Here is a 26,483-nt window from a genome sequence, read left to right as displayed (position 1 = left end):
GGGCTAGGTTTGTGTGTAACATGTAAACAGACCTTGTAAACCATGATTTTGTCTGTCCCCATAAGCCTGTGAAATGTCACATAGTTAATTTGAGTGTGTTGTGAAACTAAAATTGCTGTTTTTAAGCGTTGTTTGCCTTTTGTAGCTCAAATAAAAATTTTTGGCACAAGTTTTATGTTCGTAGGATGTTGGCAAAGGTATGTCCCCGTAAACCACCAAAAAGTCACATTGACATCATAAACCATGTATGCCTGTATGTGTGTATGTGTGTGTTGCACTGCTGGAGTGAAGGTTAACCAGTCCACACAGTTCATGCGGCTATAATCTTTATTATCTTTTATTAATAAACTATGTACAATATTTACACGTCGGCTCCAGGTCTCTTGGATGAAGGTCTCTCAGCGACGTGGTCTCTTCTGGTCGCCGCGCGTCTCTGGTGAAGATGGGGAGCGGGACCGTTTCCCTCCGGCGTCCCGGACCGAAGATGCCGCACCTGCTGAGGACGAGGAGGGCAAAGGCTCGGTCTGGCAGGAGAAGGACGGCCTCTTTCTCTTCTCAGCAGCATAGGCCTCACTGAACAGATCGAGCGCAAACACACACAAGCAGACATCATGTGAGATTTGGACAAACACTAGAACATGCGGCTATGCCAAGTACAGTTTACTCACGCGTCTATGATGGGAATGACGTATCGGCCGCTGCCGTCTATCATGACTCCCTTTCGGTCTGGGTCGTCCACCTCCAACAGGAAGCTGCGGGGAATCCCTGTGCTCTTCCGGATGCGCTTGTGCGGCGCGGAGCGGCTGCCCTGTGAATTGAGGAGTGACAGTCAAACTCTGAGCAAACAATCTGACTGATGAGGACAAGAGCTCAAGTTCACAGCAACCGTGAGCTTGGAAAACCCAGTTACCACATTAGTGGGGCAGTGCCTAATGTGGTGTCCCGGGATCCCAAGCAGCCTCATGGCCTCACTAGTGAACATCAGAACCATGAGAATCAGCTCAGACATCTCTCACAAAGCAAACCTGTCAGTGTCTGAACGCTCACCTGCTGGAGTAGTAGCACAGGCTGGACTGGTACATCACCGCTTTCAGCTTGTCCTCCTCTGACGCCTTTGCCTCAGCCAGATTCTCAGTCTGTTTCACAGGCATTTGCACATTTGAATCTTTTTCACCCTCAACCCTTCAAACAATCTCAAATCTCCCTAAGAAGCTGAGTGCGTGTGCGTATATTGTGTGCTTTACATTGCTATTGTGCTATTCATTTGTTCAATACCTTCAACAACTGCTCCAGTGAGAGGAGTGAAGGATCAGCTCTAGGTGAAGGTTCACGCCAGCGTCCAGCTTGATGTCTGCAAAACAAAGGAGCTTGTGTGACTAAAACACCAGGGACAGACCAGGAGTCTTCATATAACATCTAACAGAGGACGCGTGTGCTCATTTCACAGCACTTACCCAACAAATCTTCTGTTTGAGGACTTCAGTCCCGCCGCAGGGATCCGTCTGATGATGACCGACGTGTTTTTAGGGATGAGAGCATCATCTGTGTATTCTGACAGCAAAATAAAATCAGAATCAGCACATAATTATGGAGCACGGTATACTTTGAGAGCCATTAGCCTTTTAAAACAGCCAAAACATCCCTACATGTCAGCATCAGCACCACCTTACAGCTTCCAGAAGTGTCTGATGTAACGCATCTAATGTTAGCGTAGAACAGTTGAAGTGTCTTTTCCTCAACTCACCTTCATCAGTCTGGGCGTTGCTGATCTTCAGCTGGCAGAACTTCAGCCTCTTGCTCCTCATGATCTGCCGCTTCAGCTCCCCCGCGCTGATGTTGAGGCCTTCAAACTGGAGCGAGTCGTAGGTGAGTCGACTCTGGAACCTGTAGTGAACACAAGACATACTGAACACAAACACAAAGCACAGCGTAATAAAAAGGGTCAAACCTGAGTGATGGGAACAGCAGGCGATCAATCGACGTATCCAACGATCAATAATATCGATAATCTGGAAAAATTGTCACGGAGGACGCAGAGATCAGATGCCAATCGACACAGCGAGATTCAAACAACACCCACAGGACGGTTGTCATGGATGCTGATGATGAACACGTGACGCATGCGCTGTACAACTTCCGGCAATATTATCATTATTAATATTAATTTTATTGATAGTAGTAGTAAAATCATTGCGATAAGTATAATAAAATAAACAGCAGAACAGTTGGCCATCTCTGAATAATACACAGCGACGTTTCCCTGCACGAACGATTCAGGCCTTCGCCAAGAAGACTCGGGTGAGTCGATGATTCAGGGATTGATTCAACTGTCCGTTCATCCTATTGGCTTCTTTGGCTGAATGAATCGTTCAATGCTTTACTCAAATAAAGCGGCCTCTTGCTGCCACCTATTGGGGGTTTGCTTTTTTGTTTTCAAAAGTACTTTGACACTTTTTTAAAGGCACCTTTAAGTTCATTTTTGCACAAAAGCTCGTCTCTGTGCGTTCCAAATGGTTTGAAATTTCCTTAGCACATGGTTTTCTTGATGCGTTTGAAATTTTCAATGTAAATCCACTCGTACTTGCATTTGATCTTTATTATGCCTTAAAATCAAAACTATACTAAAGGTGTCTTATCCAAATGCAGATTTTCATTCAAAACGTTATGACAGAACCATATTACTTTACAGTGGCCCATGGATATATATATATATATGTGTGTGTGTGTGTTGCTTGTTTCTTATTTACCCATGCAGTGACTTTTAGGCATAAATACTATGTAGGCTTGCTAAAGGGTTGCATGAGAAATGTCATCATCGTGAGAGCTTGACTTTTTTTTTGTCGCTGCCTTTAGTTGTGGTGAAATGAGATGCATCATGTCGTTTATCTGTTTGTGCAGTCTGTACCTTCATTTCTGAATCGTGTGGCATCGTACTTGAAGCCAAGTCATTTAGCCCAAGGCATAGTTGTCTTAGAATGAGTAGTTTGCTGATCAAATTCCACATTTTGATGAGGCAAAACACATCTTGGATGTTTTAATTACTATTTTAGGTGAAAAACAAAACAATGAGATTTGTGTAAAATCTAAAGTTAACCAAGTCCAGCCCGCCATCTTGTCCTGCCTCTCAGTTCTCTTAAGCCTTGGGCCGGCTCTGTGAAGTGGCCTCTTTTGGGCTCATCATTGAAGACCGGACGAGCTGCAACATTTCGTTCTGCCAGGTTCTGGGAGTAGATGAGCATGTCATCGCTCTAGACTATGGTCAACTTGTGAAGTTACTCATACACCTCCGCTCATGGCATATTACCATTAAAATGAAACTTTTCCAGCAGAATATGACGCTCTAAAAAAAAAAAACTCCATCGGCACTGGTAACTATGAAAAACACGACTGAGCACTAATGGTACACTCAACAATTTACACTGACATTTGAAGGATCACCTGACATTAAAGACTGACGTAAGAACGCTGGAGGAACATCAAATTTTAACACGGAAGAGTTTTTTTTGTCTCTCTCAAATTAAAGCAATATTTCTTAATCTTGTTGTTTTTTTTTTTTTTTACTGTACAGTTGCCCCAGGTGTTTATCAGGTGTGATGCCTGCTCATCTGACCTTTGACCTCGGCACTCAACTGCTGCCAGTTTTCTTTCAATGCCATGAGATTTCTGAATTCTACATGCAGGAACCGATGCATTCCTTTTTTTTTTTTTAAACAAAACAGATATGGCAGACACGGCCAAACATTGAAACTTTGGAGGGCATTGAGGGGAAAAAAAAGCACAATATCATCAAGGGGAATAAAAGGTTTGATCAAAGCGTGCGTTTACACACGTTCATTTAAATATGGACAAAACCAACATTGGGTTAATTTTGTTATTAGATTTAAAATGCACGGACCCTATTTGACCCAGTGTTCATATATACATATGTTTTTATGAATGAATATTTTTGCATATAAAAGATAATAAAAGACTGACTAGACAGATTAGATAGTTTAATAGACAGATTGACACGTGTAGTCATTCGTTCCTGTGTATTTGATGACTAGCTTCCAGCAGTATCTGGCTGCAGACTTGCATGCAATCTGAGACACAAAGCACTCAGCGGAGCTAGTGAGGTCACTGTGAGAGGCGGGGTTAGGGGTGCACACTCACTGACAGCCTAGATTTAGCCTGGTTTTAACCAAGCCGTCTATTAGACTTTTAACCCTTATGTATTGTTCATATTGTTCAAGTGGCTGTTTTTTGCCCCCAATGACCTCCATTATAACTAAACTTGTTTTAATTGCAAAGCCATGACACCAGATAGTAACTCATTCTTTATTGTTGGTGGTTTCCCTGTTGGGATGAGATAAAATGAGTCATTTTTACTTTTGATGGTCAGTTGGCACCTTTAAACACCCCAAAAAAATGCTTGCTGGGACGGTACCAAGAGGCTGTGCTCACTTCTGGACAGAGGGGGTGTAGACTTGCAGCTAGTGCCGATAAGTGGTGCAGACGCTGAGGCTGTTCTGTATGCGAGTGTTGAGGTTTTGAAACATCAGCTGACAACGTGTAGGTAGAGAGTAGCAGGTTCTGGGAGTAGATGAGCTTGTCACCGGTGTAGACTTTGACCGACTTGTGAAGTTACTCACAAGACCTCCGCTTATGGGACATTACCATTCAAATGAAACGTTTCCAGCAGAATATGACGCTTCAAAAAACTCCATCGGCACTGGTAACTATGAAAAACACGACTGAGCACTAATAGTGTACTCAACACTTTACACTGACATTTGAAGGATCACCTGACATTAAAGACTGAAGTAAGAACGCTGAAAAAAACCCATCAGATTTTAGCCCAGAAGAGTTTCTCTTTTCCTAAATTAAAGCAAAACTTCATGATATTGTGTTTATGAATTCATTCGTGTGTGTGTGTGTGTGTGTGTGTGTGTGTGTATGTGTGTGTTGCACTGCTGGAGTGAAGGTTAACCAGTCCACACAGTTCATGCGGCTATAATCTTTATTATCTTTTATGAATAAACTATGTACAATATTTACACGTCGGCTCCAGGTCTCTTGGATGAAGGTCTCTCAGCGACGTGGTCTCTTCTGGTCGCCGCGCGTCTCTGGTGAAGATGGGGAGCGGGACCGTTTCCCTCCGGCGTCCCGGACCGAAGATGCCGCACCTGCTGAGGACGAGGAGGGCAAAGGCTCGGTCTGGCAGGAGAAGGACGGCCTCTTTCTCTTCTCAGCAGCATAGGCCTCACTGAACAGATCGAGCGCAAACACACACAAGCAGACATCATGTGAGATTTGGACAAACACTAGAACATGCGGCTATGCCAAGTACAGTTTACTCACGCGTCTATGATGGGAATGACGTATCGGCCGCTGCCGTCTATCATGACTCCCTTTCGGTCTGGGTCGTCCACCTCCAACAGGAAGCTGCGGGGAATCCCTGTGCTCTTCCGGATGCGCTTGTGCGGCGCGGAGCGGCTGCCCTGTGAATTGAGGAGTGACAGTCAAACTCTGAGCAAACAATCTGACTGATGAGGACAAGAGCTCAAGTTCACAGCAACCGTGAGCTTGGAAAACCCAGTTACCACATTAGTGGGGCAGTGCCTAATGTGGTGTCCCGGGATCCCAAGCAGCCTCATGGCCTCACTAGTGAACATCAGAACCATGAGAATCAGCTCAGACATCTCTCACAAAGCAAACCTGTCAGTGTCTGAACGCTCACCTGCTGGAGTAGTAGCACAGGCTGGACTGGTACATCACCGCTTTCAGCTTGTCCTCCTCTGACGCCTTTGCCTCAGCCAGATTCTCAGTCTGTTTCACAGGCATTTGCACATTTGAATCTTTTTCACCCTCAACCCTTCAAACAATCTCAAATCTCCCTAAGAAGCTGAGTGCGTGTGCGTATATTGTGTGCTTTACATTGCTATTGTGCTATTCATTTGTTCAATACCTTCAACAACTGCTCCAGTGAGAGGAGTGAAGGATCAGCTCTAGGTGAAGGTTCACGCCAGCGTCCAGCTTGATGTCTGCAAAACAAAGGAGCTTGTGTGACTAAAACACCAGGGACAGACCAGGAGTCTTCATATAACATCTAACAGAGGACGCGTGTGCTCATTTCACAGCACTTACCCAACAAATCTTCTGTTTGAGGACTTCAGTCCCGCCGCAGGGATCCGTCTGATGATGACCGACGTGTTTTTAGGGATGAGAGCATCATCTGTGTATTCTGACAGCAAAATAAAATCAGAATCAGCACATAATTATGGAGCACGGTATACTTTGAGAGCCATTAGCCTTTTAAAACAGCCAAAACATCCCTACATGTCAGCATCAGCACCACCTTACAGCTTCCAGAAGTGTCTGATGTAACGCATCTAATGTTAGCGTATGTAAAAGGGGCACTCAGGGGTAGACCCTCGACCCCTAAGACTAACCCAAAGATGGTCTTCCCAATGGTAAGTATCCAAGTTAATGGACAGTGACAAGCAGAGTAATCACGGTTCAAGCAAATCTCAATTTTATTTCTTACATTTACTATTTAAAACATTGAGCTCAACATCACAATAAAAATGTTGCCTTAATTACACAGTGTTCCTAGTAACAAAAACACCAATTAAGGACACCGTCCTAACTCTGAATTCATAAGCGCTTAAAGTATCATCCCCACAAATGGACAGGTAGATGGATCAATGTGTACCCGATATCACTCTAGAACACCATACATTTAGCCAAAAAAAAGGAAATAGACGCAACAAAAAATCATAATAGACAAAATCAATACAATACCCCAAAAAAAAATCCATACAACCATAAACCCACCCACAAATGGCATAAACCGAATCAATAAAGCTAGTTGGGTGGTGATTCTAGAACACAACAAAAAAAAAAAATACATAGCAATAAAAAAACATTAAACAATATCAATACAAATACCAGGAAGACTATACCAATATAAATCCCACCCGCAATCAACAAAAATGAAATTGGTAATCAGTTGTTATTTCTTGGTTATTCAATGTGTCCCACTCCAGCATATAATAAAACCCAAATAGGAACCACTATGTAGGACCCCTAGATGTTGAAAACAAAATCATACACCCCAAACAAAACAAAAAATCAAAATATAGTAAATCATATACACCACAAACCACACAATTCAAAATATCACCGTCACACCAACCTTGGTTCCGATTGGGCAATACTAAGCCAATAAGTTAGTGTCACATCATCACTACAATCATAACAACGACACCACTTTCTAAAAATAATAATCATAAACTAATAATAATGACAACAGCAACCAAAGCAACCCATACAAAGAAAGAAAAAGAAAAACGAAATGGAATAACACTTCGTACAAACTCACATCACTCAAAGCAAATAACAAACACACTAGGCTAACATGGTTTCCGACGGCAACACTCGTAGATGGTTTGAGGACCTGTATAAATCATACAGCGAGCGCGCATGAATGAGGCAGCGCACATGAATTGGCCAAGGAGGATGGAGTCCGAAGCGCTTGCGTCTGATGTCCACACACGCACGCGTAGGAATGCCGTTCAGAATAGGGCCAGATGCCACTTAAATTACAGCAAAGCAGCAGCTAGCAGACTCTGCAAAACAACAACATTCCTTAAAACTGTTTTCCCTTTTTTTTTTTTCTACGTTTACTCTAACACACAAAACTTACCTTTGGAATAAACTCTACATTACGCCCATAAATTGGCCGCACATAATCAGGTTAATTTCAGACTGCCACCACTATCCTTAAAAGAAAAATACACTCATGTAAACTTAATAATCCATTCCATCTTACTCACGGTTTCTAACATGCTCTACTCACTGGAGGGCTAGTGGAGAGACTCCCATCAACCGGTCCAAACAACAAAATGCCAACCCGAGATGGAGCGCGCACCTGCTCATATAAAGCCTTGACGTGATTGGCACGCAACGCACGCACCTAAAGGGTCCGCCTACCACAATCTACCCCCAGCTTTTCAATCATTGTCCCAATGATTTAGCTATAACCAAGGGCGAAAAGTCCTACCATACTCTTGCTCCGAGGGATTCCCAGCCTGTACCAATAAACTAGCCGATACATTACCAGTCACTGCTTTGGGCAAATGATAACGATTAGAATGCTTTCCTGCAGTCACTCTATTTGATCTCCGTAAACTCCCCATCCCTTCAACAGAGGGCCCCCCAACTGGTACGTTATGTACTGGGGCCAAGGAGGAAACCTCACTAGATGTTTTATCTTGGCCTATTAGCAACAAATCATCTTCCGAAGAAGTAGGTCCCAGAGTTTTAACTACAACCGCTACAGAATCGTCAGCACACTCGCATTGTCCAGAATCCTGATCTAGTAACCCTAAATCAATGTGGTTAGTCGGTTGTACAGTGGTAGGTGCCAACTTTAATAAGGACCTATGTACATGTTTAATCCGGGAAGGCTCTTCTAAAGGAGAAATGCTGTACACCTGCCCCCCATCCCGCGGGGCCCTCACTATCTTATACAATGTGGTCGACCAGTGGTTTTGAATTTTATTTCGACCCCGAACTCCACTTTCACGCAACTGCACAATATAGTTCTCCATCAAAGGTTGACCCTTCACTGTCTGATCGTACAACGTCTTCCTATAATCTGCTGCTGCGTCCAGCCGGGCTTTCACTCTTCCATATGTGTCTCTTAACCCTTCTTGATGCTTTGCCACCCAATCTTCCACACTACCCATAACCGGTTCTTCAACCGCAGCAAGCAGAAAATCTACCGGCAACCGAGGGTTCTGACCAAACATTAAAAAATGAGGAGACTCCCCAGTTGAATGGTGGCAAGTGGTATTATAAGTAAACACCACCTGTGCCAAGTGCGAGGTCCAAGAACGTTTCTGTTCAGGTGGAAGGGAACGGAGCAGATCATGCAGCGTGCGATTAAACCGTTCACACTGTCCATTCCCTTGTGGATGATATGGGGTCGTGTGCGTCTTCTGGATTCCATAAAGTTGACATAGTTGAGCAATCACCGCACTTTCAAAATTCCGCCCCTGGTCAGAGTGAATCCTAGCCGGCACACCCAGTTTATAAAACCATTCTTGGACCAAAACACTAGCCACCGTGGTCGCCCGCTGATCCCTTGTTGGCACCGCTAAAGTGTATTTAGAAAATACATCCGTCATAATTAGAACATGCTCACGCCCATCACTAGATGGTTCTATTAACGTGAAATCAACCGCCAATATCTGATTGGGCTTGGATGCCAACAAATGGCCCATGGGGGCACGTGCTGGTGGCTTGCTAGACTTCGAAATGGCACACTGCCAACAATTCTGGCAGCGTTCCTGCACATATGCACTCATACTTGGCCAATAACACCTCCTGCGAATCAAGTCATAAGTTCGATCTCTGCCCTGATGACCATGCCCATCATGCAGCTGCTGAAATACCTCATCCCACAGCACCTCTGGTAGTACTAATTGATCTATCTCCTCCCCCCCATCAGGGAGCTTCAGTTGCCGATACAACAATCCTCCCTTTAACGCCAATCTTCCCCATTGTCGTAAAAGCTCCAACCCAAACTTTGACATTAACTGTCGCTCCGCCTTTGAGGGATACTTCTTCATAGAAAAGAACCTGAGAAATGGCCCCACTGTTGGATCACCTGCCTGCATTTGCTGTAGTTGTTCTCTGGAATACAGTGGGAAGACAGTAATAGCATGTTGCTCTGCTCCTACCAAATCACCTTTTTCCCTCTGACAATTGTCAGCTGTGCGAAGCCTCTCAGGTAGTGGTGTACCAGACAATGGTTTCGACCTCCCAGAGGAATACTGTCTTGACAAGGAATCAGCATTTCCATTTACACGGCCAGGGCGATACTTTATCTCATAATCAAAAATCTCCAACTGGGACACCCAACGTTGTTCGGTTGCACCTAACTTGGCGGTACTCAAATAGCTCAATGGATTATTATCAGTATAAACTGTGCAGTGATGGCCCAAGAGATAATCCTTGAACTTTTCTGCCATTGCCCATTTTAGGGCAAGAAGTTCTAACTTCATAGAGCTATAGTTCTCCATATTCCTTTCTGTTGGCCTAAGCCCTCGACTAGCATAGGCCACTGGCCGCAACTTACCACCCTGCTCCTGGCTAAGCACTGCACCTAACCCTAAATGGCTAGCATCCACATCAAGCACGAATGGCTTAGAAAAATCAGCATATGCCAAGACAGGGGCAGTTACCAACTTATTTTTAAGATACTGGAACCCCTCTTCACACTCTGGGGTCCAGCAACTTTCCATTGGTTTACCTGACCCCCTTCTTTTCTTTGTGCCAATCAATTCTGCTACCAAGCGATGGAGAGGGGCAGCCAACTTTGCAAACCCCTCTACGAATCGACAATAGTAGCTTGCAAACCCTAGAAATGATCTTAGATCTGCAACATTGTTCGGCCGCTTCCATTCTGCCACTGTGCTTATTTTACCCGGGTCAGTAGAGACACCCTCCCTCGAAACAACATGCCCCAAGTAATGTACTTCTTGACGGAAAAAACAGCACTTATCCAATTTTGCTTTTAAGCCCTCTTGTTGCAGACGGCCAAACACCAACTCCAGCCGTTCCAGGTGTTGGGATACGGTGGACGAAAAAATAATAATATCGTCCAGGTACAACAACAATGTTTGGAACCGTTGATCCCCAAACATCCGCTCCATCAACCTTTGGAACGTGCTTGGGGCATTGCACAGCCCGAAGGGCATCCGATTAAATTCAAACAGCCCAAAGGGTGTGCAAAAGGCCGTCTTGCTCTTATCCTGCTCTGCCACTGGAACTTGATTGTATCCACTTACCAAGTCTAAAGTAGAGAACCACTGTGCTCCCGAAAGGGCGTCCAGAGTCTCTTCTATGCGAGGTAAGGGGAATGCATCCTTTCTTGTTTTCTGATTTAACTGACGATAGTCCACACACAATCGTATCTTACCATCTTTTTTCTTGACCACCACTATTGGGGAAGCAAATGGACTACTACTTTCCCGAACCACTTGACTTGCAAGCAGTTGCTGAACATGCTCTTTAACAGCAGCATAATCAGATGGTGGAATACGGCAATACCTCTGCCGTACGGGGGCAGGATCTATTAATGGGATCTCGTGTGTGATTAAGCTAGTACAACCTAAATCACACTCGTTACTTGAAAAGACAGATCTAAACCTAGTCAACAGATCCCTTACCTGACTCCTTTCCTCTAGGGAAAGATGCTCTAATTCTAATCCCTTAATTGCCTTACTCACCTCATCAATTTCCCCAACTTGTGACGAGACTGTGGCGCACAATTCCGGAGCTGAACCTGGACAAGAAACAATAATATTCCCTGGCCAATTAACCGGCTGAGCTGGACACAACCTTCCCACCACTACTCGTGGTTGCAACAGAACATCATGCTCACTAATATTGACCAGAGGAATTCTTGCAATGCTCGCTTGCACTGAAACCAGTGATATGGAGGCCAATACACCCGATGGAAGTGGGTTCCCCTCATCCAAAGGCTCATAAAGAGCCATAGACAAGGCTCCACAGTGTGCAGTACATGTAACCGAAACAAACTGTAAGGAATTGGCTGGAATACGAACAGCTCGCCTCCCCCTCACACGAACCAGTCCACCGGTAAATTCTGGCCTCCCCGAACCATCAGCTTGGCAGTACTGCATTGCCATCTGCCATGCTGGGGCTTCCTTAACTATGGGGAGATCAAACAACTCTGTCCCATGTTGATTAAACAGCTCTCGGAAGCACTCTCCTATCACATTCATTCCCAATAAGCCTGGCAGCCCTGAAGTTGTGAGGCCCTGAACAGGGTCCTTCACGATCAAGACCCCTTTCTTATGAATGACTCTACCCAATATAACAAAATCCAACTCCAGATATCCTACAAACGGAATAACTGAACCGTTAGCAGCACGAAGCTGCAACCACCCACAATTATTTAACCTTTCCTTACCCCAAGGCTCAAAATGTGCTAGAAAGAAACTCTCCGTGATCGTTGTTACCATAGAGCCAGTGTCCAATAAACATGGGACATTAACCCCACCCATGTTAACCATAACCGAAGGGCACTTACCCAGAAGGGTAGAAGGCGATTCATTAAGGGGGGCAAGAACTGCAGAGCCTGGTACTACCCCTTCTGAACTGCGGCTCGTCAGTGCAGAGGGTTGTAGTTTTCCGCCTGTCCATCACGTGCAAGTACATTACTACATACGCGGGCCTGTTGGTCTTTGGAGTAAGGCTGCGCTGACGTACAATTCCGAGCAATATGCCCAGGCTGATTACAACGCCTACAAATAATAGGTCCTTGCCGTCTAGCATAACCGCCTCCCTGTTGGGACTGGAGTTGCTGTAAATTTTGAGTAAGTAAATTAAGCTGTTCTTGCTGCGCTCTCATCATTTTCTTTATCTCCATTAACTCTGAGGTGTTAACATTAAGTGACTCAGAGGAAACCATCTGTCCCTGTACCCTATACTGAAGCGCAGAGGAAACTGGGACAGAATTACTTCTCTCCCTCATCTCATATTGAAATCCCTCTTCCACCCACCTAATGGCTTCTTTTCGAATATCCAAAAGAGTGGACGTAGGATTTAATCTAACATGCCGTTTAAGTTCCCGTCTCAACCCACTATCAAGCACATGTTCTACAAACTGGTCTCGAAGTAGGACGTCTGAATTAGGTATACCCCCTGGAGCCTGTTGGACTACCTTCTCCATTAGGGCAAACAGAGCATGTGAATACTCCTGTAGGGATTCCCCCTCTAGCTGTCTCCGAGCAAAAAAACTTTGCTGTAAAGCAATATAGGATTGTGGGTATCCATAAAGTTCTTGTAAAATCAAAAAGATTTGCTCTGGGGTTTCCCTATCCTTCTGGGCTCTATACTTAATTTCATTCTTAGCAGGACCCCCCAAATGATCAATCACAAACAAAACCTGCTCAGCTGAAGGCAAATGTCGACCCTTTAAGCAAGCCTGGATCTCCTCCACCCATTCAAATACACTGTCTTCACCCCTTCCACTAAAAACACGACACTTCCGTTCCCTAGGAACGTAGACTATCCGTTCAACTATGGGACTAGGGGCAGGAATGCTACTCACAGTCGATGAAGCTGTGGCTGCTGCAGCTTGACTCGACTGTTGTTGATGCAACCGCTCATTCTCTCCCCTCAGTGACTCCACCTGCTGTCGCAACTCCTCCAATTCCTTCTCCATACTTAGCTCTTACCACCAGGTAAAGGAAGAGGAAAACAGAAAACACAAACCCCTACAAATCACACGACTGAACTCACCAACTGCCAACTGCTGCTTTGCTGTAAAAAAACGAGATCAGAAAATAAGATACAACGCACAATAACAATACCACACACCGAACAATATGCAACAAAACTGGTAGGCGAGAAAGAGAAAAAAACAAAATCTAACCCACAATATGATATTCTCTGCTTGTCACAATCCTGCCGACTACGCCAATTGTAAAAGGGGCACTCAGGGGTAGACCCTCGACCCCTAAGACTAACCCAAAGATGGTCTTCCCAATGGTAAGTATCCAATTTAATGGACAGTGACAAGCAGAGTAATCACGGTTCAAGCAAATCTCAATTTTATTTCTTACATTTACTATTTAAAACATTGAGCTCAACATCACAATAAAAATGTTGCCTTAATTACACAGTGTTCCTAGTAACAAAAACACCAATTAAGGACACCGTCCTAACTCTGAATTCATAAGCGCTTAAAGTATCATCCCCACAAATGGACAGGTAGATGGATCAATGTGTACCCGATATCACTCTAGAACACCATACATTTAGCCAAAAAAAAGGAAATAGACGCAACAAAAAATCATAATAGACAAAATCAATACAATACCCCAAAAAAAAATCCATACAACCATAAACCCACCCACAAATGGCATAAACCGAATCAATAAAGCTAGTTGGGTGGTGATTCTAGAACACAACAAAAAAAAAAATACATAGCAATAAAAAAACATTAAACAATATCAATACAAATACCAGGAAGACTATACCAATATAAATCCCACCCGCAATCAACAAAAATGAAATTGGTAATCAGTTGTTATTTCTTGGTTATTCAATGTGTCCCACTCCAGCATATAATAAAACCCAAATAGGAACCACTATGTAGGACCCCTAGATGTTGAAAACAAAATCATACACCCCAAACAAAACAAAAAATCAAAATATAGTAAATCATATACACCACAAACCACACAATTCAAAATATCACCGTCACACCAACCTTGGTTCCGATTGGGCAATACTAAGCCAATAAGTTAGTGTCACATCATCACTACAATCATAACAACGACACCACTTTCTAAAAATAATAATCATAAACTAATAATAATGACAACAGCAACCAAAGCAACCCATACAAAGAAAGAAAAAGAAAAACGAAATGGAATAACACTTCGTACAAACTCACATCACTCAAAGCAAATAACAAACACACTAGGCTAACATGGTTTCCGACGGCAACACTCGTAGATGGTTTGAGGACCTGTATAAATCATACAGCGAGCGCGCATGAATGAGGCAGCGCACATGAATTGGCCAAGGAGGATGGAGTCCGAAGCGCTTGCGTCTGATGTCCACACACGCACGCGTAGGAATGCCGTTCAGAATAGGGCCAGATGCCACTTAAATTACAGCAAAGCAGCAGCTAGCAGACTCTGCAAAACAACAACATTCCTTAAAACTGTTTTCCCTTTTTTTTTTTTCTACGTTTACTCTAACACACAAAACTTACCTTTGGAATAAACTCTACATTACGCCCATAAATTGGCCGCACATAATCAGGTTAATTTCAGACTGCCACCACTATCCTTAAAAGAAAAATACACTCATGTAAACTTAATAATCCATTCCATCTTACTCACGGTTTCTAACATGCTCTACTCACTGGAGGGCTAGTGGAGAGACTCCCATCAACCGGTCCAAACAACAAAATGCCAACCCGAGACGGAGCGCGCACCTGCTCATATAAAGCCTTGACGTGATTGGCACGCAACGCACGCACCTAAAGGGTCCGCCTACCACACGTAGAACAGTTGAAGTGTCTTTTCCTCAACTCACCTTCATCAGTCTGGGCGTTGCTGATCTTCAGCTGGCAGAACTTCAGCCTCTTGCTCCTCATGATCTGCCGCTTCAGCTCCCCCGCGCTGATGTTGAGGCCTTCAAACTGGAGCCTGTCGTAGGTGAGTCGACTCTGGAACCTGTAGTGAACACAAGACATACTGAACACAAACACAAAGCACAGCGTAATAAAAAGGGTCAAACCTGAGTGATGGGAACAGCAGGCGATCAATCGACGTATCCAACGATCAATAATATCGATAATCTGGAAAAATTGTCACGGAGGACGCAGAGATCAGATGCCAATCGACACAGCGAGATTCAAACAACAGCCACAGGACGGTTGTCATGGATGCTGATGATGAACACGTGACGCATGCGCTGTACAACTTCCGGCAATATTATCATTATTAATATTAATTTTATTGATAGTAGTAGTAAAATCATTGCGATAAGTATAATAAAATAAACAGCAGAACAGTTGGCCATCTCTGAATAATACACAGCGACGTTTCCCTGCACGAACGATTCAGGCCTTCGCCAAGAAGACTCGGGTGAGTCGATGATTCAGGGATTGATTCAACTGTCCGTTCATCCTATTGGCTTCTTTGGCTGAATGAATCGTTCAATGCTTTACTCAAATAAAGCGGCCTCTTGCTGCCACCTATTGGGGGTTTGCTTTTTTGTTTTCAAAAGTACTTTGACACTTTTTTAAAGGCACCTTTAAGTTCATTTTTGCACAAAAGCTCGTCTCTGTGCGTTCCAAATGGTTTGAAATTTCCTTAGCACATGGTTTTCTTGATGCGTTTGAAATTTTCAATGTAAATCCACTCGTACTTGCATTTGATCTTTATTATGCCTTAAAATCAAAACTATACTAAAGGTGTCTTATCCAAATGCAGATTTTCATTCAAAACGTTATGACAGAACCATATTACTTTACAGTGGCCCATGGATATATATATATATATATATATATATATGTGTGTGTGTGTGTTGCTTGTTTCTTATTTACCCATGCAGTGACTTTTAGGCATAAATACTATGTAGGCTTGCTAAAGGGTTGCATGAGAAATGTCATCATCGTGAGAGCTTGACTTTTTTTTTGTCGCTGCCTTTAGTTGTGGTGAAATGAGATGCATCATGTCGTTTATCTGTTTGTGCAGTCTGTACCTTCATTTCTGAATCGTGTGGCATCGTACTTGAAGCCAAGTCATTTAGCCCAAGGCATAGTTGTCTTAGAATGAGTAGTTTGCTGATCAAATTCCACATTTTGATGAGGCAAAACACATCTTGGATGTTTTAATTACTATTTTAGGTGAAAAACAAAACAATGAGATTTGTGTAAAATCTAAAGTTAACCAAGTCCAGCCCGCCATCTTGTCCTGCCTCTCAGTTCTCTTAAGCCTTGGGCCGGCTCTGTGAAGTGGCCTCTTTTGGGCTCATCATTGAAGACCGGACGAGCTGCAACATTTCGTTCTGCCAGGTTCTGGGAGTAGATGAGCATGTCATCGCTCTAGACTATGGTCAACTTGTGAAGTTACTCATACACCTCCGCTCATGGCATATTACCATTAAAATGAAACTTTTCCAGCAGAATATGACGCTCTAAAAAAAAAAAACTCCATCGGCACTGGTAACTATGAAAAACACGACTGAGCACTAATGGTACACTCAACAATTTACACTGACATTTGAAGGATCACCTGACATTAAAGACTGACGTAAGAACGCTGGAGGAACATCAAATTTTAACACGGAAGAGTTTTTTTTGTCTCTCTCAAATTAAAGCAATATTTCTTAATCTTGTTGTTTTTTTTTTTTTTTACTGTACAGTTGCCCCAGGTGTTTATCAGGTGTGATGCCTGCTCATCTGACCTTTGACCTCGGCACTCAACTGCTGCCAGTTTTCTTTCAATGCCATGAGATTTCTGAATTCTACATGCAGGAACCGATGCATTCCTTTTTTTTTTTTTTAAACAAAACAGATATGGCAGACACGGCCAAACATTGAAACTTTGGAGGGCATTGAGGGGAAAAAAAAGCACAATATCATCAAGGGGAATAAAAGGTTTGATCAAAGCGTGCGTTTACACACGTTCATTTAAATATGGACAAAACCAACATTGGGTTAATTTTGTTATTAGATTTAAAATGCACGGACCCTATTTGACCCAGTGTTCATATATACATATGTTTTTATGAATGAATATTTTTGCATATAAAAGATAATAAAAGACTGACTAGACAGATTAGATAGTTTAATAGACAGATTGACACGTGTAGTCATTCGTTCCTGTGTATTTGATGACTAGCTTCCAGCAGTATCTGGCTGCAGACTTGCATGCAATCTGAGACACAAAGCACTCAGCGGAGCTAGTGAGGTCACTGTGAGAGGCGGGGTTAGGGGTGCACACTCACTGACAGCCTAGATTTAGCCTGGTTTTAACCAAGCCGTCTATTAGACTTTTAACCCTTATGTATTGTTCATATTGTTCAAGTGGCTGTTTTTTGCCCCCAATGACCTCCATTATAACTAAACTTGTTTTAATTGCAAAGCCATGACACCAGATAGTAACTCATTCTTTATTGTTGGTGGTTTCCCTGTTGGGATGAGATAAAATGAGTCATTTTTACTTTTGATGGTCAGTTGGCACCTTTAAACACCCCAAAAAAATGCTTGCTGGGATGGTACCAAGAGGCTGTGCTCACTTCTGGACAGAGGGGGTGTAGACTTGCAGCTAGTGCCGATAAGTGGTGCAGACGCTGAGGCTGTTCTGTATGCGAGTGTTGAGGTTTTGAAACATCAGCTGACAGCGTGTAGGTAGAGAGTAGCAGGTTCTGGGAGTAGATGAGCTTGTCACCGGTGTAGACTTTGACCGACTTGTGAAGTTACTCACAAGACCTCCGCTTATGGGACATTACCATTCAAATGAAACGTTTCCAGCAGAATATGACGCTTCAAAAAACTCCATCGGCACTGGTAACTATGAAAAACACGACTGAGCACTAATAGTGTACTCAACACTTTACACTGACATTTGAAGGATCACCTGACATTAAAGACTGAAGTAAGAACGCTGAAAAAAACCCATCAGATTTTAGCCCAGAAGAGTTTCTCTTTTCCTAAATTAAAGCAAAACTTCATGATATTGTGTTTATGAATTCATTCGTGTGTGTGTGTGTGTGTGTGTGTGTGTTGCACTGCTGGAGTGAAGGTTAACCAGTCCACACAGTTCATGCGGCTATAATCTTTATTATCTTTTATTAATAAACTATGTACAATATTTACACGTCGGCTCCAGGTCTCTTGGATGAAGGTCTCTCAGCGACGTGGTCTCTTCTGGTCGCCGCGCGTCTCTGGTGAAGATGGGGAGCGGGACCGTTTCCCTCCGGCGTCCCGGACCGAAGATGCCGCACCTGCTGAGGACGAGGAGGGCAAAGGCTCGGTCTGGCAGGAGAAGGACGGCCTCTTTCTCTTCTCAGCAGCATAGGCCTCACTGAACAGATCGAGCGCAAACACACACAAGCAGACATCATGTGAGATTTGGACAAACACTAGAACATGCGGCTATGCCAAGTACAGTTTACTCACGCGTCTATGATGGGAATGACGTATCGGCCGCTGCCGTCTATCATGACTCCCTTTCGGTCTGGGTCGTCCACCTCCAACAGGAAGCTGCGGGGAATCCCTGTGCTCTTCCGGATGCGCTTGTGCGGCGCGGAGCGGCTGCCCTGTGAATTGAGGAGTGACAGTCAAACTCTGAGCAAACAATCTGACTGATGAGGACAAGAGCTCAAGTTCACAGCAACCGTGAGCTTGGAAAACCCAGTTACCACATTAGTGGGGCAGTGCCTAATGTGGTGTCCCGGGATCCCAAGCAGCCTCATGGCCTCACTAGTGAACATCAGAACCATGAGAATCAGCTCAGACATCTCTCACAAAGCAAACCTGTCAGTGTCTGAACGCTCACCTGCTGGAGTAGTAGCACAGGCTGGACTGGTACATCACCGCTTTCAGCTTGTCCTCCTCTGACGCCTTTGCCTCAGCCAGATTCTCAGTCTGTTTCACAGGCATTTGCACATTTGAATCTTTTTCACCCTCAACCCTTCAAACAATCTCAAATCTCCCTAAGAAGCTGAGTGCGTGTGCGTATATTGTGTGCTTTACATTGCTATTGTGCTATTCATTTGTTCAATACCTTCAACAACTGCTCCAGTGAGAGGAGTGAAGGATCAGCTCTAGGTGAAGGTTCACGCCAGCGTCCAGCTTGATGTCTGCAAAACAAAGGAGCTTGTGTGACTAAAACACCAGGGACAGACCAGGAGTCTTCATATAACATCTAACAGAGGACGCGTGTGCTCATTTCACAGCACTTACCCAACAAATCTTCTGTTTGAGGACTTCAGTCCCGCCGCAGGGATCCGTCTGATGATGACCGACGTGTTTTTAGGGATGAGAGCATCATCTGTGTATTCTGACAGCAAAATAAAATCAGAATCAGCACATAATTATGGAGCACGGTATACTTTGAGAGCCATTAGCCTTTTAAAACAGCCAAAACATCCCTACATGTCAGCATCAGCACCACCTTACAGCTTCCAGAAGTGTCTGATGTAACGCATCTAATGTTAGCGTAGAACAGTTGAAGTGTCTTTTCCTCAACTCACCTTCATCAGTCTGGGCGTTGCTGATCTTCAGCTGGCAGAACTTCAGCCTCTTGCTCCTCATGATCTGCCGCTTCAGCTCCCCCGCGCTGATGTTGAGGCCTTAACTGGAGCGAGTCGTAGGTGAGTCGACTCTGGAACCTGTAGTGAACACAAGACATACTGAACACAAACACAAAGCACAGCGTAATAAAAAGGGTCAAACCTGAGTGATGGGAACAGCAGGCGATCAATCGACGTATCCAACGATCAATAATATCGATAATCTGGAAAAATTGTCACGGAGGACGCAGAGATCAGATGCCAATCGACACAGCGAGATTCAAACAACAGCCACAGGACGGTTGTCATGGATGCTGATGATGAACACGTGACGCATGCGCTGTACAACTTCCGGCAATATTATCATTATTAATATTAATTTTATTGATAGTAGTAGTAAAATCATTGCGATAAGTATAATAAAATAAACAGCAGAACAGTTGGCCATCTCTGAATAATACACAGCGACGTTTCCCTGCACGAACGATTCAGGCCTTCGCCAAGAAGACTCGGGTGAGTCGATGATTCAGGGATTGATTCAACTGTCCGTTCATCCTATTGGCTTCTTTGGCTGAATGAATCGTTCAATGCTTTACTCAAATAAAGCGGCCTCTTGCTGCCACCTATTGGGGGTTTGCTTTTTTGTTTTCAAAAGTACTTTGACACTTTTTTAAAGGCACCTTTAAGTTCATTTTTGCACAAAAGCTCGTCTCTGTGCGTTCCAAATGGTTTGAAATTTCCTTAGCACATGGTTTTCTTGATGCGTTTGAAATTTTCAATGTAAATCCACTCGTACTTGCATTTGATCTTTATTATGCCTTAAAATCAAAACTATACTAAAGGTGTCTTATCCAAATGCAGATTTTCATTCAAAACGTTATGACAGAACCATATTACTTTACAGTGGCCCATGGATATATATATATATATATATATATATGTGTGTGTGTGTGTGTTGCTTGTTTCTTATTTACCCATGCAGTGACTTTTAGGCATAAATACTATGTAGGCTTGCTAAAGGGTTGCATGAGAAATGTCATCATCGTGAGAGCTTGACTTTTTTTTTGTCGCTGCCTTTAGTTGTGGTGAAATGAGATGCATCATGTCGTTTATCTGTTTGTGCAGTCTGTACCTTCATTTCTGAATCGTGTGGCATCGTACTTGAAGCCAAGTCATTTAGCCCAAGGCATAGTTGTCTTAGAATGAGTAGTTTGCTGATCAAATTCCACATTTTGATGAGGCAAAACACATCTTGGATGTTTTAATTACTATTTTAGGTGAAAAACAAAACAATGAGATTTGTGTAAAATCTAAAGTTAACCAAGTCCAGCCCGCCATCTTGTCCTGCCTCTCAGTTCTCTTAAGCCTTGGGCCGGCTCTGTGAAGTGGCCTCTTTTGGGCTCATCATTGAAGACCGGACGAGCTGCAACATTTCGTTCTGCCAGGTTCTGGGAGTAGATGAGCATGTCATCGCTCTAGACTATGGTCAACTTGTGAAGTTACTCATACACCTCCGCTCATGGCATATTACCATTAAAATGAAACTTTTCCAGCAGAATATGACGCTCTAAAAAAAAAAACTCCATCGGCACTGGTAACTATGAAAAACACGACTGAGCACTAATGGTACACTCAACAATTTACACTGACATTTGAAGGATCACCTGACATTAAAGACTGACGTAAGAACGCTGGAGGAACATCAAATTTTAACACGGAAGAGTTTTTTTTGTCTCTCTCAAATTAAAGCAATATTTCTTAATCTTGTTGTTTTTGTTTTTTTTTACTGTACAGTTGCCCCAGGTGTTTATCAGGTGTGATGCCTGCTCATCTGACCTTTGACCTCGGCACTCAACTGCTGCCAGTTTTCTTTCAATGCCATGAGATTTCTGAATTCTACATGCAGGAACCGATGCATTCCTTTTTTTTTTTTTAAACAAAACAGATATGGCAGACACGGCCAAACATTGAAACTTTGGAGGGCATTGAGGGGAAAAAAAAAGCACAATATCATCAAGGGGAATAAAAGGTTTGATCAAAGCGTGCGTTTACACACGTTCATTTAAATATGGACAAAACCAACATTGGGTTAATTTTGTTATTAGATTTAAAATGCACGGACCCTATTTGACCCAGTGTTCATATATACATATGTTTTTATGAATGAATATTTTTGCATATAAAAGATAATAAAAGACTGACTAGACAGATTAGATAGTTTAATAGACAGATTGACACGTGTAGTCATTCGTTCCTGTGTATTTGATGACTAGCTTCCAGCAGTATCTGGCTGCAGACTTGCATGCAATCTGAGACACAAAGCACTCAGCGGAGCTAGTGAGGTCACTGTGAGAGGCGGGGTTAGGGGTGCACACTCACTGACAGCCTAGATTTAGCCTGGTTTTAACCAAGCCGTCTATTAGACTTTTAACCCTTATGTATTGTTCATATTGTTCAAGTGGCTGTTTTTTGCCCCCAATGACCTCCATTATAACTAAACTTGTTTTAATTGCAAAGCCATGACACCAGATAGTAACTCATTCTTTATTGTTGGTGGTTTCCCTGTTGGGATGAGATAAAATGAGTCATTTTTACTTTTGATGGTCAGTTGGCACCTTTAAACACCCCAAAAAAATGCTTGCTGGGATGGTACCAAGAGGCTGTGCTCACTTCTGGACAGAGGGGGTGTAGACTTGCAGCTAGTGCCGATAAGTGGTGCAGACGCTGAGGCTGTTCTGTATGCGAGTGTTGAGGTTTTGAAACATCAGCTGACAACGTGTAGGTAGAGAGTAGCAGGTTCTGGGAGTAGATGAGCTTGTCACCGGTGTAGACTTTGACCGACTTGTGAAGTTACTCACAAGACCTCCGCTTATGGGACATTACCATTCAAATGAAACGTTTCCAGCAGAATATGACGCTTCAAAAAACTCCATCGGCACTGGTAACTATGAAAAACACGACTGAGCACTAATAGTGTACTCAACACTTTACACTGACATTTGAAGGATCACCTGACATTAAAGACTGAAGTAAGAACGCTGAAAAAAACCCATCAGATTTTAGCCCAGAAGAGTTTCTCTTTTCCTAAATTAAAGCAAAACTTCATGATATTGTGTTTATGAATTCATTCGTGTGTGTGTGTGTGTGTGTGTGTGTGTATGTGTGTGTTGCACTGCTGGAGTGAAGGTTAACCAGTCCACACAGTTCATGCGGCTATAATCTTTATTATCTTTTATTAATAAACTATGTACAATATTTACACGTCGGCTCCAGGTCTCTTGGATGAAGGTCTCTCAGCGACGTGGTCTCTTCTGGTCGCCGCGCGTCTCTGGTGAAGATGGGGAGCGGGACCGTTTCCCTCCGGCGTCCCGGACCGAAGATGCCGCACCTGCTGAGGACGAGGAGGGCAAAGGCTCGGTCTGGCAGGAGAAGGACGGCCTCTTTCTCTTCTCAGCAGCATAGGCCTCACTGAACAGATCGAGCGCAAACACACACAAGCAGACATCATGTGAGATTTGGACAAACACTAGAACATGCGGCTATGCCAAGTACAGTTTACTCACGCGTCTATGATGGGAATGACGTATCGGCCGCTGCCGTCTATCATGACTCCCTTTCGGTCTGGGTCGTCCACCTCCAACAGGAAGCTGCGGGGAATCCCTGTGCTCTTCCGGATGCGCTTGTGCGGCGCGGAGCGGCTGCCCTGTGAATTGAGGAGTGACAGTCAAACTCTGAGCAAACAATCTGACTGATGAGGACAAGAGCTCAAGTTCACAGCAACCGTGAGCTTGGAAAACCCAGTTACCACATTAGTGGGGCAGTGCCTAATGTGGTGTCCCGGGATCCCAAGCAGCCTCATGGCCTCACTAGTGAACATCAGAACCATGAGAATCAGCTCAGACATCTCTCACAAAGCAAACCTGTCAGTGTCTGAACGCTCACCTGCTGGAGTAGTAGCACAGGCTGGACTGGTACATCACCGCTTTCAGCTTGTCCTCCTCTGACGCCTTTGCCTCAGCCAGATTCTCAGTCTGTTTCACAGGCATTTGCACATTTGAATCTTTTTCACCCTCAACCCTTCAAACAATCTCAAATCTCCCTAAGAAGCTGAGTGCGTGTGCGTATATTGTGTGCTTTACATTGCTATTGTGCTATTCATTTGTTCAATACCTTCAACAACTGCTCCAGTGAGAGGAGTGAAGGATCAGCTCTAGGTGAAGGTTCACGCCAGCGTCCAGCTTGATGTCTGCAAAACAAAGGAGCTTGTGTGACTAAAACACCAGGGACAGACCAGGAGTCTTCATATAACATCTAACAGAGGACGCGTGTGCTCATTTCACAGCACTTACCCAACAAATCTTCTGTTTGAGGACTTCAGTCCCGCCGCAGGGATCCGTCTGATGATGACCGACGTGTTTTTAGGGATGAGAGCATCATCTGTGTATTCTGACAGCAAAATAAAATCAGAATCAGCACATAATTATGGAGCACGGTATACTTTGAGAGCCATTAGCCTTTTAAAACAGCCAAAACATCCCTACATGTCAGCATCAGCACCACCTTACAGCTTCCAGAAGTGTCTGATGTAACGCATCTAATGTTAGCGTAGAACAGTTGAAGTGTCTTTTCCTCAACTCACCTTCATCAGTCTGGGCGTTGCTGATCTTCAGCTGGCAGAACTTCAGCCTCTTGCTCCTCATGATCTGCCGCTTCAGCTCCCCCGCGCTGATGTTGAGGCCTTCAAACTGGAGCGAGTCGTAGGTGAGTCGACTCTGGAACCTGTAGTGAACACAAGACATACTGAACACAAACACAAAGCACAGCGTAATAAAAAGGGTCAAACCTGAGTGATGGGAACAGCAGGCGATCAATCGACGTATCCAACGATCAATAATATCGATAATCTGGAAAAATTGTCACGGAGGACGCAGAGATCAGATGCCAATCGACACAGCGAGATTCAAACAACAGCCACAGGACGGTTGTCATGGATGCTGATGATGAACACGTGACGCATGCGCTGTACAACTTCCGGCAATATTATCATTATTAATATTAATTTTATTGATAGTAGTAGTAAAATCATTGCGATAAGTATAATAAAATAAACAGCAGAACAGTTGGCCATCTCTGAATAATACACAGCGACGTTTCCCTGCACGAACGATTCAGGCCTTCGCCAAGAAGACTCGGGTGAGTCGATGATTCAGGGATTGATTCAACTGTCCGTTCATCCTATTGGCTTCTTTGGCTGAATGAATCGTTCAATGCTTTACTCAAATAAAGCGGCCTCTTGCTGCCACCTATTGGGGGTTTGCTTTTTTGTTTTCAAAAGTACTTTGACACTTTTTTAAAGGCACCTTTAAGTTCATTTTTGCACAAAAGCTCGTCTCTGTGCGTTCCAAATGGTTTGAAATTTCCTTAGCACATGGTTTTCTTGATGCGTTTGAAATTTTCACTGTAAATCCACTCGTACTTGCATTTGATCTTTATTATGCCTTAAAATCAAAACTATACTAAAGGTGTCTTATCCAAATGCAGATTTTTATTCAAAACGTTATGACAGAACCATATTACTTTACAGTGGCCCATGGATATATATATATATATATATATATATATATATATATATATATATATATATATATATATATATATATATATATATGTGTGTGTGTGTGTTGCTTGTTTCTTATTTACCCATGCAGTGACTTTTAGGCATAAATACTATGTAGGCTTGCTAAAGGGTTGCATGAGAAATGTCATCATCGTGAGAGCTTGACTTTTTTTTTGTCGCTGCCTTTAGTTGTGGTGAAATGAGATGCATCATGTCGTTTATCTGTTTGTGCAGTCTGTACCTTCATTTCTGAATCGTGTGGCATCGTACTTGAAGCCAAGTCATTTAGCCCAAGGCATAGTTGTCTTAGAATGAGTAGTTTGCTGATCAAATTCCACATTTTGATGAGGCAAAACACATCTTGGATGTTTTAATTACTATTTTAGGTGAAAAACAAAACAATGAGATTTGTGTAAAATCTAAAGTTAACCAAGTCCAGCCCGCCATCTTGTCCTGCCTCTCAGTTCTCTTAAGCCTTGGGCCGGCTCTGTGAAGTGGCCTCTTTTGGGCTCATCATTGAAGACCGGACGAGCTGCAACATTTCGTTCTGCCAGGTTCTGGGAGTAGATGAGCATGTCATCGCTCTAGACTATGGTCAACTTGTGAAGTTACTCATACACCTCCGCTCATGGCATATTACCATTAAAATGAAACTTTTCCAGCAGAATATGACGCTCTAAAAAAAAAAAACTCCATCGGCACTGGTAACTATGAAAAACACGACTGAGCACTAATGGTACACTCAACAATTTACACTGACATTTGAAGGATCACCTGACATTAAAGACTGACGTAAGAACGCTGGAGGAACATCAAATTTTAACACGGAAGAGTTTTTTTTGTCTCTCTCAAATTAAAGCAATATTTCTTAATCTTGTTGTTTTTTTTTTTTTTTTACTGCACAGTTGCCCCAGGTGTTTATCAGGTGTGATGCCTGCTCATCTGACCTTTGACCTCGGCACTCAACTGCTGCCAGTTTTCTTTCAATGCCATGAGATTTCTGAATTCTACATGCAGGAACCGATGC

At 43.4% G+C, this 26,483-nt stretch overlaps 4 protein-coding genes across 9 annotated transcripts in view; all 4 read right to left on the bottom strand.

The window, feature by feature from the left end:
* The window catches only part of LOC141375737 (E3 ubiquitin-protein ligase RBBP6-like), a 307,115-nt gene extending 285,219 nt beyond the window's left edge, over positions 1-21,896 (bottom strand). Inside the window, exons 1-7 of one of the 3 annotated variants that reach the window (XM_073910670.1) lie at positions 19,801-20,315; positions 19,511-19,607; positions 19,332-19,407; positions 19,104-19,192; positions 18,967-19,027; positions 18,725-18,864; positions 16,963-18,629 (exon numbers count right to left, since the gene is read on the bottom strand). In XM_073910670.1, coding sequence (XP_073766771.1) covers positions 18,455-18,629; positions 18,725-18,864; positions 18,967-19,027; positions 19,104-19,192; positions 19,332-19,407; positions 19,511-19,607; positions 19,801-19,861 — 699 coding nt within the window. In that variant the 5' untranslated portion in view covers positions 19,862-20,315 and the 3' untranslated portion in view covers positions 16,963-18,454. Of the gene's footprint in view, positions 1-16,962; positions 18,630-18,724; positions 18,865-18,966; positions 19,028-19,103; positions 19,193-19,331; positions 19,408-19,510; positions 19,608-19,800 lie in introns of those variants that run through there. The other 2 variants (XR_012384477.1, XM_073910671.1) reach the window with 2 other exon arrangements.
* Positions 314-3,528, bottom strand: LOC141374992 (E3 ubiquitin-protein ligase RBBP6-like). 2 transcript variants are annotated; one of them, XM_073910534.1, is made up of 7 exons: positions 1,745-3,528; positions 1,455-1,551; positions 1,276-1,351; positions 1,048-1,136; positions 911-971; positions 669-808; positions 314-573 (listed from the first exon to the last, which is right to left on the bottom strand). In XM_073910534.1, the coding sequence occupies exons 1-7, from the start codon at positions 1,902-1,904 to the stop codon at positions 399-401; spliced, it is 798 nt and encodes a 265-aa protein (XP_073766635.1). In that variant the 5' UTR covers positions 1,905-3,528; the 3' UTR covers positions 314-398. The 2 variants fall into 2 exon arrangements, with proteins under 2 accessions (XP_073766635.1, XP_073766636.1); XM_073910535.1 differs by lacking the exon at positions 911-971.
* On the bottom strand, positions 4,977-15,826 carry LOC141375733 (E3 ubiquitin-protein ligase RBBP6-like). 2 transcript variants are annotated; one of them, XM_073910661.1, is made up of 7 exons: positions 15,130-15,679; positions 6,127-6,223; positions 5,948-6,023; positions 5,720-5,808; positions 5,583-5,643; positions 5,341-5,480; positions 4,979-5,245 (listed from the first exon to the last, which is right to left on the bottom strand). In XM_073910661.1, the coding sequence occupies exons 1-7, from the start codon at positions 15,287-15,289 to the stop codon at positions 5,071-5,073; spliced, it is 798 nt and encodes a 265-aa protein (XP_073766762.1). In that variant the 5' UTR covers positions 15,290-15,679; the 3' UTR covers positions 4,979-5,070. The 2 variants fall into 2 exon arrangements, with proteins under 2 accessions (XP_073766763.1, XP_073766762.1); XM_073910662.1 differs by lacking the exon at positions 5,583-5,643 and having other exon boundaries at positions 4,977-5,245; positions 15,130-15,826.
* A 1,151-nt stretch (positions 21,897-23,047) lies between the features above and the next one.
* Positions 23,048-25,275, bottom strand: LOC141375692 (E3 ubiquitin-protein ligase RBBP6-like). Of its 2 annotated transcripts, XM_073910559.1 has the most exons (7): positions 24,479-25,275; positions 24,189-24,285; positions 24,010-24,085; positions 23,782-23,870; positions 23,645-23,705; positions 23,403-23,542; positions 23,048-23,307 (listed from the first exon to the last, which is right to left on the bottom strand). In XM_073910559.1, exons 1-7 carry the CDS (start codon positions 24,636-24,638, stop codon positions 23,133-23,135), a joined length of 798 nt encoding a protein of 265 aa, XP_073766660.1. In that variant the 5' UTR covers positions 24,639-25,275; the 3' UTR covers positions 23,048-23,132. The 2 variants fall into 2 exon arrangements, with proteins under 2 accessions (XP_073766660.1, XP_073766662.1); XM_073910561.1 differs by lacking the exon at positions 23,645-23,705.
* Between the last annotated feature and the right edge of the window lie 1,208 nt (positions 25,276-26,483).

The sequence above is a fragment of the Danio rerio genome, chromosome 8, assembly GCF_049306965.1.
Source record: "Danio rerio strain Tuebingen ecotype United States chromosome 8, GRCz12tu, whole genome shotgun sequence".
NCBI lineage: Eukaryota > Metazoa > Chordata > Actinopteri > Cypriniformes > Danionidae > Danio > Danio rerio.
This window is presented reverse-complemented; position numbering and strand designations above follow the sequence as displayed.